At 37.8% G+C, this 19,399-nt stretch overlaps 1 protein-coding gene across 1 annotated transcript; it reads left to right on the forward strand.

Moving 5' to 3' along the window:
• The first annotated feature begins 17,527 nt into the window (after nucleotides 1–17,527).
• Nucleotides 17,528–18,850, forward strand: LOC143569813 (uncharacterized). Its single transcript, XM_077055634.1, has 2 exons — nucleotides 17,528–17,974; nucleotides 18,647–18,850. The coding sequence occupies exons 1-2, from the start codon at nucleotides 17,528–17,530 to the stop codon at nucleotides 18,848–18,850; spliced, it is 651 nt and encodes a 216-aa protein (XP_076911749.1).
• The last annotated feature ends 549 nt before the right edge of the window (nucleotides 18,851–19,399 follow it).

Here is a 19,399-nt window from a genome sequence, read left to right on the forward strand (position 1 = left end):
GGTTTTAAATCACGTTTTTACGATTTAAATCGAGTTTTTGAACCGTAAAAACGCTTTTTAAACTTCCTAGTCCATGTTTTGGCCAAAAAAGTGTTTGATTATGATTTCTAACCATGTTTAACATCAAAGTATGTTTTTGGATAATTTTGAACAGTTTTACATGGTTAGATATGGTTTTCATCAATCAAGGATTAATCTTATGTGTATAAACATGTTTAATCATGCTTAAAACTCATCAAGTTGATTTTACATTAGGGTTTTGGTTTGGAAGAGAAAAGAATAGATGGTAGTAGTTTCAAACAAGATATTTTTGGTCTTTAGGATGTGTATACATGTTTTTATAAACCAAAATATCAAAGGGGGTTGGGTCCCCTACTGCAGCCGCCACTTGTGTGGTCCTCTTGGGCCCCATATTTGATATATTATGCCTCGTTTTGTGTGCTATATGCGAAATCCCGAGTCCAAATTTATTTTGGGTTTTATTTTTGGTAAGAAATTAGATCGGGTGCGACAAACAGCGCGAAAACGAGAGTTTTTGAGCCATATTTTTGCAAATTAAGAAAACGTACCATTTGGTTGTAAAAATCCAAAATATTTTCACGAGTTCCTTAAAACATCTCGAATAAGTGTTTTGAGGTGACCCGGATATCTCTGGGGGGGGGCGATCTATAAGTGATATACGTATATTAGAAGCTAAAATATTGATATTATGGCCAAAGTATATAGAAAACCAGTTAAACGAAAAAATTTGTGTTTAACAATACGCTGTGACTTTAAACACGAACACTAGTACCAAAAGAAGCATTGTATCATCGGTCAAGCCGAAAAAGACTAACAAAACACTTATGCAAGATGTTTTAGGCAACTTGTGAAAATATTTTGGATTTTTACAACCAAATGGTACGTTTTTATTAATTTACAAAAAATATGGCCGAAAAACACTCGTTTTCTTGTTGCTCGTCACACCCGATCTAATTTTCTTGCCAAAAACGAAACCGAAAGAAATTTAGACTCGGGATTTTTCTGTACGGGTACGCAAAGCGAGGTATATAGCCAAATGAGGGCCCAAAGGGACCCCCATGTTAGAGGCCGCCATATAGGGAAACCCCCACCTTATGTTTTTTTTTACTTCTTAAGAATTCTAAACATTTTCAACTCAAAATAACTTTGCAAAGAAATCTGCTCCAGCTTCTAACTCTTTCTTCCAACTCAAAACCTAAGGTAAAAATTTAATTTTGATGAGTTTGGAGCTTGATTAAACATGTTTACATATATAAGATTATAGTTTGATTAGTAAAAATCATATCTAACCATGTAAAAACCTTCAAAATGATCCAAAAACATCATTTGATCTTAAACATGGTTAGAAATCTGAATCAAATACTTTTTTGGTCAACAACACGGATTAGGAGGTTTAAATCGCGTTTTTACGGTTCAAAAACTCGATTTGTAACATTAATCGAAACCCTACGTTTTAGGGCTGGATGATTAATGTTATATGCTTGGTTTTGTGATACATGGCCTGTAGATACACTAGCTAGACAACCAAGAACCCAGAAAGGCAAGAAAAGAGCTAAACACCCAGAAACCGCAAAGGTATTAACCGAAACACTCGTTTAGGGGCTGTTTGGGCTTCGAATCTTATCTTAAATGACCAACAATTCTTCATTGACTTACTCATGGTAGAGTTAGGAAGTTTTGATGTAATAGTAGGTATGGACTGGCTATCTAAGTATAAGGCAGAAAACGTTTGTAATGACAAGGTAGTTAAAATTCCCCTTTCAGATGATGAAGTTTTCACGGTACAGGGAGAAAAGTCTGGTATTATATTACCCCTCGCGTCTCATCTCAAGGTATTAAAAATGTTTGAGCCAAAGGTGTACGGTATATTTTTCAAATGTAACCATTAAGAACTCCAATGAAAAACGTATAGAAGATATCCCTGTAGTGCGTGAATACTCATATGTTTTTCCTGATGAACTATCTGGATTACCACTGACCCGACTAGTAGAATTTTATATTGACCTGATCCTAGTAGCGACACCCATTGCTAAGGCACCTTATCGACTAGCACCTTTTGAAATGCAAGAATTATCTAGCCAATTGCAAGAATTATTAGATAAGGGTTTTATGCGTCGTAGTTATTCTCCTTGGGGAGCACCGGTGTTATTTGTGAAGAAGAAGGATGGAAGTTTTCGGATGTGTATTGATTATCGGGAATTAAACAAAGTGACTATCAAAAACCGATATCCCCTCCCACGAATAGACGATTTATTTGATCAACTCCAAGGGGAAATTCATTTCACCAAAAATCGATCTCAGATCCGGCTATCACCAAGTAAAGTTCCAAGAGGAAGATGTTTCTAAAACAACATTTCGAACACGATATGGTCATTATGAATTCTTAGTTATGCCTTTCGGGCTAACTAATGCACCAGCAGTTTTCATGGCTTATGAACCTAGTTTCTAAGCCGTACCTTGATAAATTCGTTATAGTGTTTATTGACGATATCTTGGTATATTCGAAAAGCAAGGAGGAACACGAGCAACATTTACAAATAATTTTGGAGTTGTTAAGCCAGGAGAAACTGTATGCCAAGTTGTCCAAGTGTGAATTTTGGCTACAGGAAGTGCAATTCTTATGGCACATTGTTAACCGACAAGGGATTCACGTAGACCCGAGCAAAATAGAAGCCACTAAAAATTGGCAGGCACCAAAGTCACCGAAAGAAATCCGCCAATTTTTTGGATTAGCGAGATATTACCGGCGTTTTATTGAAAACTTTTCCAGTATAGCCCCACCTTTAACTGTTGATACATGTTTTGTACGTCTCGGTCTTTATATGTTTATTATTATATTATGTTTTAATGTAAAGGGCATTTTGGTAATTGTATGTTACTGCCCATTCGCTCTATTGTAAGTTACATTCGTTACCCCGTAACGAATGTAACACATTCGTATTAATTGTAAGCTCACTCGTTAACCAAGTTTAACGAATGAGATAAAGAATGTAGGGCCATTCGCTATAGGTTAATGTATTAATGAATGAGGTTGTTCATTCGTTAGGTTAATGTAACGAATGACACATTCGTTAAGTTATATCTTAACGAATGTGGTCATCACTACATATACCCTGTAACTTATAGTTTAATGCAACAGTTCTTATCATTATCTCTCTAGTGTCGTTACTCTGTCCGATTGTGCTCTCAATACACACAGTACACACAGTTAAAGTAATCTAGCCTAATCATATACATAATCAACAAATGAATTGATGTCATCATAATATCTAGATCTGAACAGGCTCGTTCAAGTGGTATCAGAGCCGCCTGATCTGATCTTCGTGTTCATTCGTTGCTAATCATATTCATTCATCATGTGTTAAGTCAATTTGATGATGAATTGATCTAAGTCGGCGTTCGTTTAAGTCCGGTAATACATAGGATTCCGTTTAATTGTAATTGGATTGTTCTAAGTGTAATTTTAAGTGTTATTTAGGTAATTGGAACTAGAAATGGAGTTTTGAGATTGATTTGAGTTCGAATTGAGTTTGGATTGAGATGATTTGAATGTTATACGGATTGGATTTATACGGACTGGTTAATTGGATTGGTTCAGTGGTTGTTTGTGATTGCGGACTAGGGCGATAAGATTCGGATTTGAATTCCTAAAAGCCTGATGTTGTTTGATTAAAGTCGGACAAGTTTGGACTGAGTTTTGGATCTTTTGAATGTTTGAAGATATAAGTTCTGATTCGTTAAAGGTCGAATACTGATTCGTTAAGATGGTTGAAGATTGATTCGTTAATCTAACTGATCATTCGTTCAGTTCATATTCGTTAAACCTTACATTCGCCAATACACATTCGTTAACCACATTCGCTATACATTCACCAGTCACATTAGCTAAACCTCATATTCGCACTTCACATTCGTTATTCACAATCGTTACAATTCACATTAGCTTGAATCTTTAACGAATATCTTTCATTCGTTAATCGTCACATTTGTTATTGGTCTGATTCGTTTGAACAGTAACCATAACTTCTAAGAGTTGACAAGTTTAGTCCTCTAATTTTCAAAATTGTTATCTCATGGCTCTTCAGAATGCTTCGTACTATGCATTAGCATTCCAGAATGCTTTAATGCAACAAATGCTGACAATGAACAACGAGATTGGTAGTCATAACAAGTGTCCTAAACTTTTGAAGCTATCAGATTTTGCTCGGTGGGAACCGAGGTTTCGTGCTCATTTGGGGTCGGTACATCCAAGTAGTGTACAGTTTCTCGATGATGTTTATGCAGCACCTCTTGTAGGTAGTGACACTCTAGGTTGGACTCCAAAGGAATTTAAGCACTATAAAGCACAAGAACTGAAAGATTTTGAAAGTGAGACAAAAGCTTATTTGACTCTCACAATGGCTTTGCCCGAGCAAATCTTTCACCAGCATAGCACTATTAAGATTTGTGCATCTCTATTCACAACTCTAAAGAGAAGAAGCTTGAGAATAACGTTCGAGAGTAAGACGACTCTTGTAAAATTTCAGTTTAGAAATTTTATTTTAATGAAGAATGACACTGTGGAGGAGATGATTAATCGGTTTAGTTATCTTGTTGTGGAAATGTCAAGTGTGTATCTTGAGCCGACTGAAGCCGACAAAATTTATACTCTGAAAAATGCATTGCCCTCATCATATTCTACTTTCCTTTTTGTGTTAAAAGAGAATGGTTTCTTTCGTAACACAGAGCTCACTGTCGTGCAATTTATTAACAAGATAGAGGAAAGAGAATTTGATTTGAAGTGCCAGAACTCATTGAAGGATAATCAAAATTAGAATCCTTCTCTTTATAGTGGTGCTTTGCCGGCAAATAACTCATCAAGCTCAGTTCCAATCACAGCATTTTTCACTCAAGCACAAGAAGAATCAGCTAACGTAAATGGTTCGCCTAACGTATGTTTCATGGTAACTGGTGCAAATTCTAGGTCAAATGCAAATGCTACAAGTTCGTTGACTAAAGTAAATCTTCAAGAAGCTGAACAGCAATTTGCGTTTGTGTGTGCATTCATGACTTCATATGAACAACTGGTTGGTAGTAAGATTGCAACAAGTGAATTGACTGATGAAGTCTATGACCAGATTGATCCCGATGACCTTGAGCTGATGGATCTCAAGTGGAACATGGCAATGGTTGTCAGAAAGGTTAAAAGGTTTATGCAAAGAACGGGAAAAGACCTTCCTACTTTAACAAGCGAGTTGGGTTTAATAAACTGAAGGTCAAGTGTTACAATTGCGGTGACTTTGGCCACTTTGCCAAGGAGTGTGATAAACCAAGAAAGGAGTATTCGGGTCCACGTAATGCTGAGAGAACTCCGGGAAAGAATTCATCGGGAAGTGATCAAAGTAAGAAGAGTTCATCAGAGGGTGACAAGAATAAGTCGTCCAACCCTCAAGCTCTCGTCATAAATGAAGGTGTAGACTGGTCTCAACGTTTATTGGGAAATCAAGCCAACCTTGCTGTTGTTGAACCTGTTGAGAAGTTTGAAAATGAAAGCAGCGATAATATATCTGAAGAAAGTTACACCTCAGATTCGGAAAATGATTCTGATCAGAGTTCATATTTGCAAACCGAATCTTTTGCCTGCATGGCAAAAATTGAAGAGGTATGTCCTAAAGTTTCAATTAATGTATCTGAATCTTCAGCTGTTGCGACTAAGTGTGCTGAATGTGCTGAACTCAAAACCAAACTTGAATCAGCTTTAAATCAGAACACTACTCTCACAAAAGATCATTTTATGATCAATGAATGCTATCGACAGAAATCCAAATTACTGGAACAATCTACAATAAAAATTAAAAATTTGTCTAAAGCAATCATGATCTCAAAGCTGAAGTTCAATGTAAGATAATTGTTGTTGAACAACATTTCAAAGAGATCATCCAACTCTGAACCTGCATTTCAAACCTTGAAAATGAAGTTTTAAAACTGAAAAACAAACTTGGAAAATTTCGAGATTCCTCGTTTCTTTTAAAAGAGATTATTGAAGTTAATAATTCTCACAAGAAAAACGGGAAAGCGGGTTTAGGGTACGTAGAGATTCCTCCTCCTTTTACAGGAGATTATTGTAGCATTCCTGATGTGAAACAATGTCCAGAAATGCCTACTGTTGAATCTGTTAATGTTGAACAAACCAAACCAACTCTAGAACCGATTCACATTAAAAGTAAATCAGTGTTTACCACAAATGAATTGGACGGTTCTATTGAGGAGTTTTCTGAACTAGATGAGATTGTCAAAAACAAAAATATACCTGCTGACAATCACATCTTGTGTGAACCCGAAGAGTTTGAACAAGCAGTGTACGGTTCAAAGCCTTCGGGTGATTCATCAAAAACTCCTAAGGTATCTCCTAAAGTATCTAAATAAATAAACCTTCGGTGTCTGATGAGGAGTTGATGAGGTTCATCAATCCTCAACCTAAATCTTCGGATAAGAAAGTTCCTCTGAATCTTCTAAACCCTGAAATGATTGAAAGTGTCTTTCAAGACGACACGTCAAAAGTTACTGAGCTTGAACAAAGATTTATCAAATCAAAATTTAAGAATGTTCAAGAAAATACAAATGGTAACAAGTTTAAACCTATAAAATTTGTAAAATCATCCGGTAGGGAGGATTCATCGAATTCTACCAATCTGAAATTTTATCAAAATAAAAAGGGATTCAAACGTGAAGTTCCAATGAAAGTAACTTTTGAAAAGTCTAAGATTGATATTCCTCAACCTGTGCATGAAAACAAACCAAGCGTTTCACCACAAAAATCGTTAGACACACGTTTATGCTTTAAATGTGGTGAACCGGGTCATGTTTCAAAGAAGTGTCAAGCAAAGGTTGACGATAAGGTCATCATCAACTCGAAAGACTGAAATGAATCAAAATATGAAAGAAAATCAAATTGATCAGTGTGTCATAGTGTATTCAAATGTCAATCCGAAGAAAATCGTTCGGGTTGAATCATTTAATGTTTCAAACAAATTCGTTGACCGTGCTCAACCAATTTGCAAAAACACCGATTCGGGAATAATACATGACGGTTACTTTAAGAAGAAAACTAACAAAATTGTCACCTATTCTCAAGTACCGAATGCTAGTGTTAATTTAACTTTATCTCCGAAAGTATCAAAGGGAGAGCCCAAGACTGAGGCTTGGGCTGCCTTTTTGAACCAATCATTTTTCCTATTTGGGCAGAGTTCATCCAGGTCCGTGTCTAGTCACAAGTGGATATTGGATAGTGGGTGTTCTCAACATATTACCGGTAACCTGGATCTTCTTAATAACATCAAAGATATTCAGGGTGGTTATGTAGCTTTTGCGGGTAATAACGGTAGGATGATTACTAAGGAAGGAGAAATTTCAAACGGGAAAGTGACGTTTGAAAAGGTTAATTATTGTGAAAAAGTGGATCATAATCTGTTGAGCGTGTCACAGATTTGTGATAAGAAGTATACCATTATTTTCACAAACAAAGAGTGCTAATCCTTCCTTAAGGATTCACTCTAATCATCCGCAGGAACATATAATTGGTGATGTGAACGACGGGGTTCGTACAAGACACCAATTAGCTAATGTATGTGATGATAAGGTTGACTGTAACTTATCTCCTACTGAGGATTCGATTATATGTGCTTATGCGGATTTGCACTCTTCGGGTATTCTTAGTATTGCATGATACACCTGCTTCCTATCACAGATTGAACCGACAAGTGTCACGATGGCACTCAAGGAACCGTCTTGGGTTGAAGCTATGCAAGAGGAGCTGCAACAGTTTGTTCGACTGGGTGTATGGGACTTAATTGACAAGCCCGACCGTGTTAAAAAGGCTATATCGACAAAATGGGTTTTTAAGTGCAAAAAGGACGACGGCGGGGTAATTGTGAGAAAAGAGGCACGGTTGGTCGTGTTAGGTTACATTCAATAGGAAGACGTTAATTACACCGAAGTATATGCTTCTGTGGCACGACTGGAGGCTATACGTATTTTTCTTGCCTATGTAGCCTACAAGAATTTTAAGGCTTATCAAATGGATGTGAAATCATCGTTCTTAAACGGAGCTATTCATGAGGAAGTATACGTGATGCAGCCTCCTGGTTTCGAGGATCCAGACTTTCCAGAGCGTGTTTATTGATTAAACAAGGCCCTTTATGGTTTACACCAGGCCCCGAGAGCCTGGTACAGCACGTTGGCTGACCATTTGATTGAAAGTGGATTCAAGAAGGGAACTATGGACTGTACTTTGTTTTACAAGAACGTTGGTGATGATATGCTCCTCGTTCAAATCTATGTGGACGACATTATTTTCGGTTCGAAAAACGACAGCCTGTGCAAAGATTTCGAGAAGACGATGCAAACCAAATTCGAGATGAGTTCGATGGGAGAGATGAGCTTCTTCTTAGAATTGCAAGTTCACCAGTCTGATACCGGGATCTTTATCCATCAAACCAAATACGTGAACGATGTCTTGAGCCGATTCAAGATATCAGATGGCAAGATTCCTTCGACACCTCTTCTCGTGGATCACAATTTATCACCAGACGAATTGGAGGATATCGTAGATCTAACCCTGTATCGAGCAATGATCGGATCTCTTATGTATTTGACTGCATCTCGACCTGATATCATGTTTGCTGTTTGTTTGTATGCCAGGTACCAATCGAGTCCCCAAGTGACTCATCTGGCGGCAGTAAAGCACATCTTACATTATCTGAGGGGAAATCCCGACATCGGGTTGTGGTACCCCAAGGACAATAAGTTTGATCTCACCACTTTAACTGATTCGGGCTATGGAGGATGCAAGATCAATTTCAAGTCTACAACAACGGGTTGTCAGTTCTTAGGAAACCGGTTTGTTTCCTGGCAGTGTCAGAGGCAGACGACGGTCTCAACTTCAACAGCCGAAGCAGAGTATGTGGCGGCCTCGAGTTGCTGCTCGCAGGTTCTCTGGATCCAGCAACATTTGCGGGATTACGGTTTGACGTTTCTTACTACACCTATTTTTATTGACAATTCGGGCGCTATTTCTATCACCAAAAATCCGGGTCATCATTCAAAAACCAAACACATTGAAATCCGTTATCACTTTATACGTGGTTGCTTTGAAAAGAAATTAATTTCTATTGATAAAATTCACAAGGATTTTCAAAAGGCTGACCTTTATACCAAAGCGTTTAATAAAACACGTTTTCAATATTTGCTGGGTATAAATGGGTTAACCAAGCGTTTAATAAAGCTTGGTTAAATCATTTTATTTTAAATTTTCTTGTTTTAGTTCAATTTTTGGTGTTTTTAGGGGGAGAAAACATAAAATCCAAAAATATTGTGATTTCGGTTTGTATAGAGAAAATTAAAAACTTCAAAAACATTCAAATATTGAAAAAATTCCAAAACATTGAAAAATGCTTCTCAAAATGAGTTTTGAAACAAAAAGGAAAAATGATAGTACATTGGTCATTTGCTCCTAAGTCCAGTAAAAAGTAAGTAATAAAAGACTGTGTGCTTAATTGCATTGATGTATTGGTAGGTCTTTTGACAAACAAGTACGGGCTAGTAAGTGATATAAACATAAATTGCTAAACACTCAGGGAGATTAGTTCTATAAAAAGTTTTGATAATGATGGCAGAAATATAATAATCCTGTCATACTCAAGCCTTCTAATCAATTCGAAAACAATTTTAAGAAAAAGTGTCTAGTTGGTGGTTAATGCTTCAACGATGTATGGTCTTATGGCCTTAAATCCTGTATTGATGGGATGCTTTAAGGTTCCTGACTCCATTGGGTCTTTATGCGGTTTTATATCTGGTATTCATTTCGATGAATATTAAAAATGCTTGTTAAAGCGAACCCGCAGTGTAACTGCTTAAGTCTCTAAACTTGATCACTAAATGTACTTCATGTACAAAATGAATTACAGACTTGATCAAACCACGCTGTGAGTCATACATTGTCCCCTTGCTCGCGTCTTATTACCATTAAGAAACGGACCACAAGGGACACAATGTCTGTAAACCAACAGATGTAATCATGCATACTCATCCATGTGAACGGACCTTAGGGTATTGCTTGATAACGGGGGTATATCTTGTAGTGGGAATTACGGACTATGATTACTTAAATATAATCATTTTTACATCAAATTGGTTCTAAGGTTTAAGTCAAGTTAGGGTGATTTGGAGAAAATCAAATTACGCTTGAATCAAGATTTGAACTAATTCTTTCAGATATTTGTGCTTAATCGAACCAATTAAAAATATCACCAAATGTTCTGAAAAATTTGTTCAAAGATTTAGGTGGACAACAATACCAATAATCGACTTAACACCAGTCATAATAAAAGCTGAAATAAAACTGTGACAGACGGAAATTTTGGTCAATATGATTCCCTGCTCACAAAAATATGTACTGCTTTAATAGTTTAGTTTTTCTGTTTTTTTTTTGTTTTTTGTTTGAAAAATATTTCAAAACTCAAAAAGATTTTATTTCTGCTTTATTTTTGATTTACCGAGCTTGCGAATAAATTCAAAAACAAAAAGAAAAGAATTGCTACCCCGAAATTTAAGTTAATCGTGCTTAATGTATGTTCAACTGTTATCAGTTGAGTTTTAACGTAAAAATCTGCTTAAGTTAAACCTTACCGATCCTTGGATTGATCGGGTATTTTAAGGTAAACAATTAAAGCCCTAAGTGGATTTAATTGATTATTTAAATCATTAAAAACCCTAATTGGTTTTTAATATTATTTAAATCCTTAATGAGATCTTTATCTCATTCGTTAAGGATCTTTGGTGCTTCGTTAATTGGTTTAACGAATGTAAAGCCATTCGTTATTTAAACATAACGAATGAGTCTCTCATTCGTTATATTGACATTCGCTTCCGTTGTGCATAACGAATGGAGGACATTCGTTTAAACATTTAACGAATTGAATGATTTTAATGAATCATTCTTTAAGATTTTAATGAATGACTCTTATATTCATTATAAAGTTAACAAATAAGAGACTTAATGTAATATTCGTTTAAGTTTAACGAATGGAAACCTTATTCGTTTAAAATCTTGACGAATCAGGTATAATAATTTAACGAATGAGGCCATTTGTTAGTTCAAAATTGAACGAATGACCTCGGAAAGTGTGAAATTATTGGGTTTATAATCCCAAGGTTAGACGAATGGCTGTTCATCCGCCATTTCCTATTTCACTATCAACCTAAATGAAACTCTGTCAAAATTTTCCAGAAATCTAATACATGCATATTATCCAGATTAAGTAACATCTTCTTTTTGTACAGGTATAGACGGTCTCAATGATATGAGAATCAAGTGATTTCATCGGAGTTTTAGGGTTTAATCGATGCATGAGTTCATTGAATATTAACTGAATCGTTAAACTTTCACATAACGTATATTAGGTTCAATTTTAGGACAGATAATTCTTGTTAAGTGTATTAAACTGATTTCCGATCAGTGTCGTTGTGGTTAATTGTTGAATGTGACAGAAGATCAAACGTTTCTGAAATATTCATCGTTGTTTTTAACTTTCATAAGTCAAAATTAATTGGAAAATTGACTCCTGTTAGTTGACGGGTGGATTGTAGCACCACCCTTAAGTGTAGTATTTCTCGTTAAAACGTGTGCGTTTATGTTTAATTCACGAATTTGGATTACTATACTTTCTCGTGCGTTTGTAGGTACAAGGGCTAAAAATGGCGATTCAAGTGAGATATGGTGGAGAGGACCAAAGAACTCGAGAGTTGGTGATGGAAGTCAACAAGTCAAAGAAGAAACAAGGAATTTGGAGCTGAGGCTACCGTAGCTTACGGTAGCCACCGTAAGCTACGGTAGGGTTCCAGCGTAGCGGCCTAGCGTAAACAGATTGAGGATGGCGTAGTGGCTTTCAAAGCCACCGGCTACGGTGGCCACCGTAGCTTACGGTGGACCCTGACGCAGAAATTGTAACTACCATTTAAGGCCGTTTTGGGTATCTTTTTCATTGTTTTTTATTAGAGACACTTGGGGAGGCGATTGGGAGGAGCTATAACTCAATTTTGAGTTGTTTAAACATTGGAGACTTGTTTTTGATTCATATGCACATTGTAATCGAAGGGATGATGACCCGAATCATGCTCGACTAATTTCCTTTGTGTTTTCCCTCGGATTGTAAGGTTTCATATTGTTTGTTGATTGAATGTTTATGCAATTGTTGAGATGGTAATTTAGTATTATTGATTTCATAATTATGCTGTCTATGTATTGATTGATAAGTTGTTAGTTGTTTAATTCGTGTTCTAAACCGTCAGTTCTTGGTGCTATAGGCAATCGGGATTAATCCGGTGAAATTCGGGATTGGATAATCTAATTGATTTTGAGTGATAACCTTGCAATTGTTAATCCAAGTACTTAGTCCTCAATTATCACAATCATTTGCATATTCATGAATTATGTTTTATAGTTCGTCTCAGACTAAACGTTTACATTAACATTCATTGAAACCTGAAACCGAGGGAAAGCATATCCTCTCATCTTTGATTAAAAAACAGTGTTAGGTGTTTTAGTTAATTTTCGTTAATCAAACAAAACAATTAAAACTTTAAAAATTTCATTTTATGCATTTAGTTTAAATTTAGTTAATCTATAAAACTACTTGGTAACACATATTCCACAAACTCTTCGTGTTCGACACCCGTTTACCACTATCTAATTAGTTGTATTTGTTTTCTTTTTGCGCGAGTCTTCGACCTCGTGTCAAATTTTGGCACCGTTGCCGGGGAGTAGTGCACAACGTGTGTTATATTTGTAGTTTTTATTTAAATTGTTATTGTCAGTTTTACGCGGGTTGTGTTAGTGTGCAGGTACTTACAGGTATATGCAAACAAGACGCTCTCAGTCTTCATCACCGTTAGCGTTTGATCCTGAAATCGAGAGAACCTTTCATCAGAATCGGATTCTGCAAAAGGAAAACAAGGTTATTGGGTCGCCAAGCACAAAAATTCAAACAACTGACACCTCAATCATGGCTTCGGAACAAACTGTCCCGCCAATGCCACCACCCATAAATTCTGAAAATCAATCATCCACTGAACCCATTACTACCACAACCTCTACAAATGTACCAACTTCAACCGTGTTTAGTTTTCAATCATCACCTAACCTTCCACCCTTGACCACTTTCATGCCTATGCAAGGACAATCATCAAACTCACCACAACACTCATCTTTCCAATCTTAACAAAATCCACGTTATCAACAACCATACACATTTACCCAAGACCCACCCATAACTCATATTCCATCGGGTCAAAGATCGGGGTCGTAATTGTTTGGTGGGCCACGGTATGGTGATGGCAATGAAGGATATGAAGATTTTGAAGAAGGTTATTCAAGTGGGGTTGATGGGAGTCAGTTGAGGATTCAAGGGCAGTTTGGGTATGGATCCGACTTTCAACCGCAACAACAAGTGAAACAATGGGGTGGACCACATGTCAATCAAATACAGCAACCACAACCATTGCAACAAGTTCCATAACAACCGCAATTTCAACAACCTCAATTTCAACAACCAAATCCCCAACCGCAAGTTCAACAAAATATGCAACAAAGGCCCGTTTACCGACAAATGGGTCAACCAAGAGTACCCTTGGGGGTACCAAGAAGACATGCAAGGGAAATGGTTAGGGGAATAGAGGCTCATTTTCGACCAATCATCACCAATAACCCATCTCCGGTGGTTATTCCTCAAAACCAAAATGGAAGAACGTTTGAGATGAGAACTAATGCACTCCAAAGTTTACCAAAGTACAAGGGTCTTGCAACGGAAGAACCCTATTTTCACTTGGAGGCATATGATTCGATTTGCAATACAATCGGGGGTCAAGGTTTTTCACCGGATGAGGTGAAATTGGTGTTGTTTCAATTTTTGTTGGAGGATAAGGCAAAGAGATGGTTCTACATATTGCCATCATCATCAATTTACACTTGGGCCGAGATGCAACAGAGGTTTTTGGAAGAGTTTTCTACGGCCCAAAAGACTAATGATACGAGACGAAGTTTGAGGTCTTTCCAACAACAATCGGGAAAAATGTTTCATGAAGCATTCGAGAGGTTTAACATGATGATCAAGAATTGTCCTCATCATGGTATCGCTCTTTGGGAGTTGTTGAATGCTTTTCAGGAAGGGTTAAATGCGGAAGATGAACGGGATTTGATGTCAGTCACAAATGGTACTTTTGGTACCAATTATGAACAAGATGATTGGGCATTCTTGGAACAAATGTCGGTCACATCGAAGAGAAAGGCTCAAACTGCAAGAAGAGCAAGACTGGCAATTGGAAGACCACAAGTTCATGCCGTGGAAGATGTGGGGGTACAAACTACTAATCAAAGAATTGATGTTTGTAAAAATTGTAACGAGTTGGGTCATGTGGCTGATGTGTGTACGGTAGGTCAAGCACAAGTTGAGGAGGTAAATGCACTTCAAGGCCAAGGGGTGGGAATCGAAATTTCAACATGAACTCAAACACTTACCACCCCGGGTTGAGAAATCATCCAAATTTCCGTTATGGAAATCAAGCAACTCAACTTAATCCGAATTTCCAAGGGACTTCTCAAACCACCTTTATCCCTCATCAACAATACTTCAACCAAGGCAATCAAAATCAATTTCAAGGAACGGGTGGTAATCAAGGTGGGTCTTCGGGCCAAAGTTCATCAAGTGGGAATGAAGTGATGGACATGCTTAAGATGATGCAACAAGAGATGCAAAAGAGGAATCAGTTGGATGAAGCTCGTATACAAAAGGATGAAATGCGTGACAAAGCCATCCAATCATTGACAACTCAAATGGGCAAACTTGCAACCGAGGTATCTAACTTGAAGAAGAACAAAGGTCAACTCCCGAGCGACACCAAGGTGAACCCTACTCACAATACATCTCACAATGTGCCGATTAATCAGGTAAGTGTTTTAAGAAGTGGTAAAGAATTTAAAATCAATACCACACCGGAATTAATTGAAGGTGTGGTAGAGGATGTGACGGGGGTAGAAAGTGAAGATGAACAAGCTTCACTCATTCAACCCCCTAAACCATCAACGTTTTCAAACAAAGATGGGGGTCAAAATGAACTTTTAAAAGATAAAAGCAAGGAAGTGGGAGAGGTTCCAATTCCATTTCCTTCAGCCTTGATTGATCCGGGTAAGAAAAAAGTGATTTTAAAATGGGGTCCTCAAAAAGAGGAAATGTGGGAAGTGTTTAAACAGGTTAAAGTGAATTTACCTTTACTTGAAGAAATAAAACAAGTACCCGCTTATGCAAAATTTTTAAAAGAATTACGCACTTAAAAGAGGCAACAAAAAGTGCCTAAGCGGGTAGACTTAACCGAGCGGGTAAGTGCGGTTTTAAAAGGAGACCTCCCTCCTAAGCTTCAAGATCCGGGAACACCCGTAATTAACATTCAAGTGGGTGATTTTCAAATGTCTAGGGTGTTATTGGATCTTGGGGCCGGAGTGAGTATTCTCCCGGGGGGTTTATATGACCAATACGACTTTGGTCCTTTGAAACGTGTGAAGACCACGGTTGTATTGGCCGATTTATCTCATAAACTTCCCCGTGGAATCGTACGGGATGTAATTGTGAAGGTAGAGGATTTTTATTATCCTGTGGATTTTTTGGTGTTGGATTATTCAACAGGTGACTCAAGTCAACAACAAAATGTTATCTTGGGTCGACCATTTTTGAACACGGCCCATGCAATCATTGATTGTAGATATGATACCGTTGACATGGCTTTTGGCAACCGGAAAATGCGTTTAAATGTTTTTACTAATGTTGCTAATTCTTTGAGTGGTGAAGAATGTTTTTTGGCAGATGTGGTGGATCATTGCCATCCTCATGAATATGATGAGGATTGTGTAGAGGCTTGTCTTTGTGATGATTCTGAACAGGTACACATTTGTGCTTTGCGGATGGAAGAACAAAAACAGAATGTGCTAGCTCTACAAGAGGGAAGACCACCGTGGACACAACAATGGGAGAGTTTGCCAAAGGGAATCAATTCAGATACAAAACCATCTTTGGAGTGTCCACCAAAGGTGGAGTTGAAGGAGCTCCCAAGTCACTTGAAGTATGTGTTTTTAGGGGAGAATGAAACCCTCCTGGCTATCATTGCTTCGAATTGAGCAAGAGCAAGAGCGGGCATTAGTGAAGGTGTTGGAAGCACATAAAGAAGCTATTGGATGGACGCTTGCAGATTTAAAAGGTATTAGTTCTTCTATTGTTATGCATAAAATAATTACAGATGAGGAGGTTAAACCAACAAGGGAGACTCTAGGCGATTGAACCCGAATTTACGGGAAGTGGTGAAAAAAGAGGTAATCAAGTGGTTGGATGCAGGAATTATTTATCCTATTTCAGACAACTCATGGGTGAGCCCAACACAGGTAGTGCCCAAGAAAGCCGGCATCCAGGTAATAAAAGATGATAATGGTGAACAAATCGCCACCCGACCGGTAACCGAGTGGCGAGTATGCATTGATTATAGAAAATTGAATACTACCACCTCAAAAGACCATTTTCCATTACCATTCATTGATCAAATAATTGAAAAACTTTCGGGTCAAAAATATTATTGTTTTTTGGATGGGTACTCAGGTTATAATCAAATTGCAATTCATCCCGATGACCAACACAAAACCACTTTTACTTGTCCATATGGCACCTTTGCTTTTAGACGGATGCCATTTGGATTGTGTAATGCCCCGGCTACTTTTCAAAGATGCATGATGAGCATATTTTCAGACATGGTCGGGGATTCACTTGAGGTCTTTATGGATGACTTTTCTATTTTTGGTTCAACTTTTGAGTCTTGTCTCAATGATTTAGAAAAATTTTTAAAATGTTGTGTTGAGACAAACTTGGTGTTAAGTTGGGAGAAAAGTCATTTCATGGGTATTGTTTTGGGTCATGTGGTCTCAAGTAGGGGGGTGGAAGTTGATCAAGCAAAAATTAGAGTAATATCATCTTTGCCACCCCCGAAAAATGTCAAAGGAGTGAGATCATTTTTGGGACATGCTGGGTTCTATAGGAGATTTACTAAAGGTTTTAGTGCAATTTCAAAACCTTTATGTAATCTTCTGTTGGAGGATGTTCCCTTTGATTTTACTAATGAGTGTTTGCAAGCGTTTGACAGTTTGAAGGAGAAGTTAGTGCAAGCACCAATCCTACAATCACCGGATTGGTCAAAGCCGTTCGAGATTATATGTGATGCTAGTGATAGCACAGTGGGAGCGGTTTTGGGTCAAAGAGTGGACAAAAAGCTGGTGGTGATCTATTATGCAAGCAAAACTTTATCCGAGGCACAATTGAATTTCACCACCACCGAAAAGGAGTTGCTTGCGGTGGTGTATGCCTTAGATAAGTTTCGCTCGTATATTTTGGGAAGTAAAGTTGTGGTGTATTTGGATCATAGTGCGGTGCGTTATTTGATGGAAAAGAAAGATGCGAAGCCGCGTTTGATTCGTTGGGTGTTGTTACAAGAATTTGACCTCGAAATTCGTGACAAGAAGGGTTGTGAGAATGTAGTTGCGGATCATTTGTCGCGAATTACCCTTGAGGGTGTTGATGATCTGAAAGAAATAAACGAGAAATTTCCGGATGAACAGTTGCTTGTGGTTTCAACCGCCCCGTGGTATGCTCATTATGTCAACTATTTGGCCACGGGAGCGATTCCAGAATTTTGGTTAACGAAGAGAGGGCAACAATTCGTAGCTCAAGTTAAACAATACATTTTGGATGAACTGGACCTCTTCAAGATTGGAGCAGACCAAGTAGTGAGAAGCTGTGTACCCGAGAATGAAGTACAAGAGATTTTGAAACATGCCCATTCATCGGCGTGTGGTGGCCATTTTAGTGGTTCTAAAACAGGGTACAAGGTACTTATGAGTGGATTCTATTGTCCAACAATTTTTAAAGATGCCAATGAATATGCTAGGCATTGTTTAAATTGTCAAAGAATGGGGGGTATATCGAAGAGAAACAAAATGCCTCTACAACCTATTTTGGTTGTTGACATTTTTGATGTATGGGGCATAAACTTCATGGGCCCGTTTCCAAACTCATGTGGGTATCTCTATATTCTTGTTGCGGTTGATTATGTGTCAAAGTGGGTAGAAGCGGTTGCAACAAGAACTAATGATCATTCCGTGGTGTGCAAGTTTGTTCAATCCAACATCTTCTCAAGATTCGGGATTCCCCGAGTTATCATAAGTGATGGTGGGTCGCATTTTAAGAATTTTGCATTTGGCAAATTGTTGAAACGTTGTGGTGTGAATCACCGAAGTGTAACGCCTTACCATCATCAAACAAGTGGCCAAGTTGAAGTGTCGAATCGACAAATCAAAGAAATTTTAATGAAGACGGTGCGGGTTGATCGAAAAGATTGGTCTATTAAGTTGGAGGATGCGTTGTGGGCCTATCGCACGGCTTACAAGACACCGATCGGTACCACCCCTTATCGGTTGGTGTACGGGAAGGGTTGTCATTTGCCGTTGGAGTTGGCTCACCGAGCATTATGGGTAATTAAAAATGTGAATTTGGATTACAAGGAAGCTGGTGAGTTAAGAAAGTTGAAATTGAACGAATTGGAAGAAATCTGGGATGAGGCATATGAACGTGCATCGAATTACAAGGAGAAATTGAAGAGGGTGCATGATGCCAAGATAAGGAAACGGACATTTGAGGTTGGGCAAAAAGTGTGGCTTTATAATTCAAGACTCAAACTGTTTCCCGGGAAACTCAAAAGAAAATAGATGGGCCCGTATGTGATCACAAGAATTGGGAGGTTTGGTGATGTGGAGATTGAATACATGCAAAGTCAAGTTAAACAAGTTGTGAATGGACATCGCCTCAAACCTTATTTGGAAGGAAGGGATTTGAACATGATTGCCAAAAATAAGGTGAGTTTTCTTCTAAGCTCACCGGATGGCTCCATTTCGTAAAGGAAAGGCTCAGGTATGTTGTATAAGGTAAATAGTTTTTGTTAAACATTTATTTTTAAAATTATCTTTCTCATGCGAGTGTGTTCGAACCAAGTGTGGGGAAGTTCTTAGGAATTTCTTCACTGTGTTGAGGACAACTCGGGTTTTTCATGGGGGGGTAGGGTAATTTTTAGTTTTTAGTGGTTTGTAAATAATTTTAGTTAATTTTTAATGATTATTGATTTCTTATATATATATTGCATCAGGTGCCACGATAAGCTACGGTAGCCACCGTAGCTTACGGTGGACTCTGAATGTCAACAACGGGTTCTGCAATATATACGAAAAAAAATTCCGAAAATCGTAAAAAATTCTCATCCA

Source organism: Bidens hawaiensis, unplaced genomic scaffold, assembly GCF_021521415.1.
Source record: "Bidens hawaiensis isolate Kalapana, Puna unplaced genomic scaffold, B.hawaiensis_p1.1 tig00001269_1, whole genome shotgun sequence".
NCBI lineage: Eukaryota > Viridiplantae > Streptophyta > Magnoliopsida > Asterales > Asteraceae > Bidens > Bidens hawaiensis.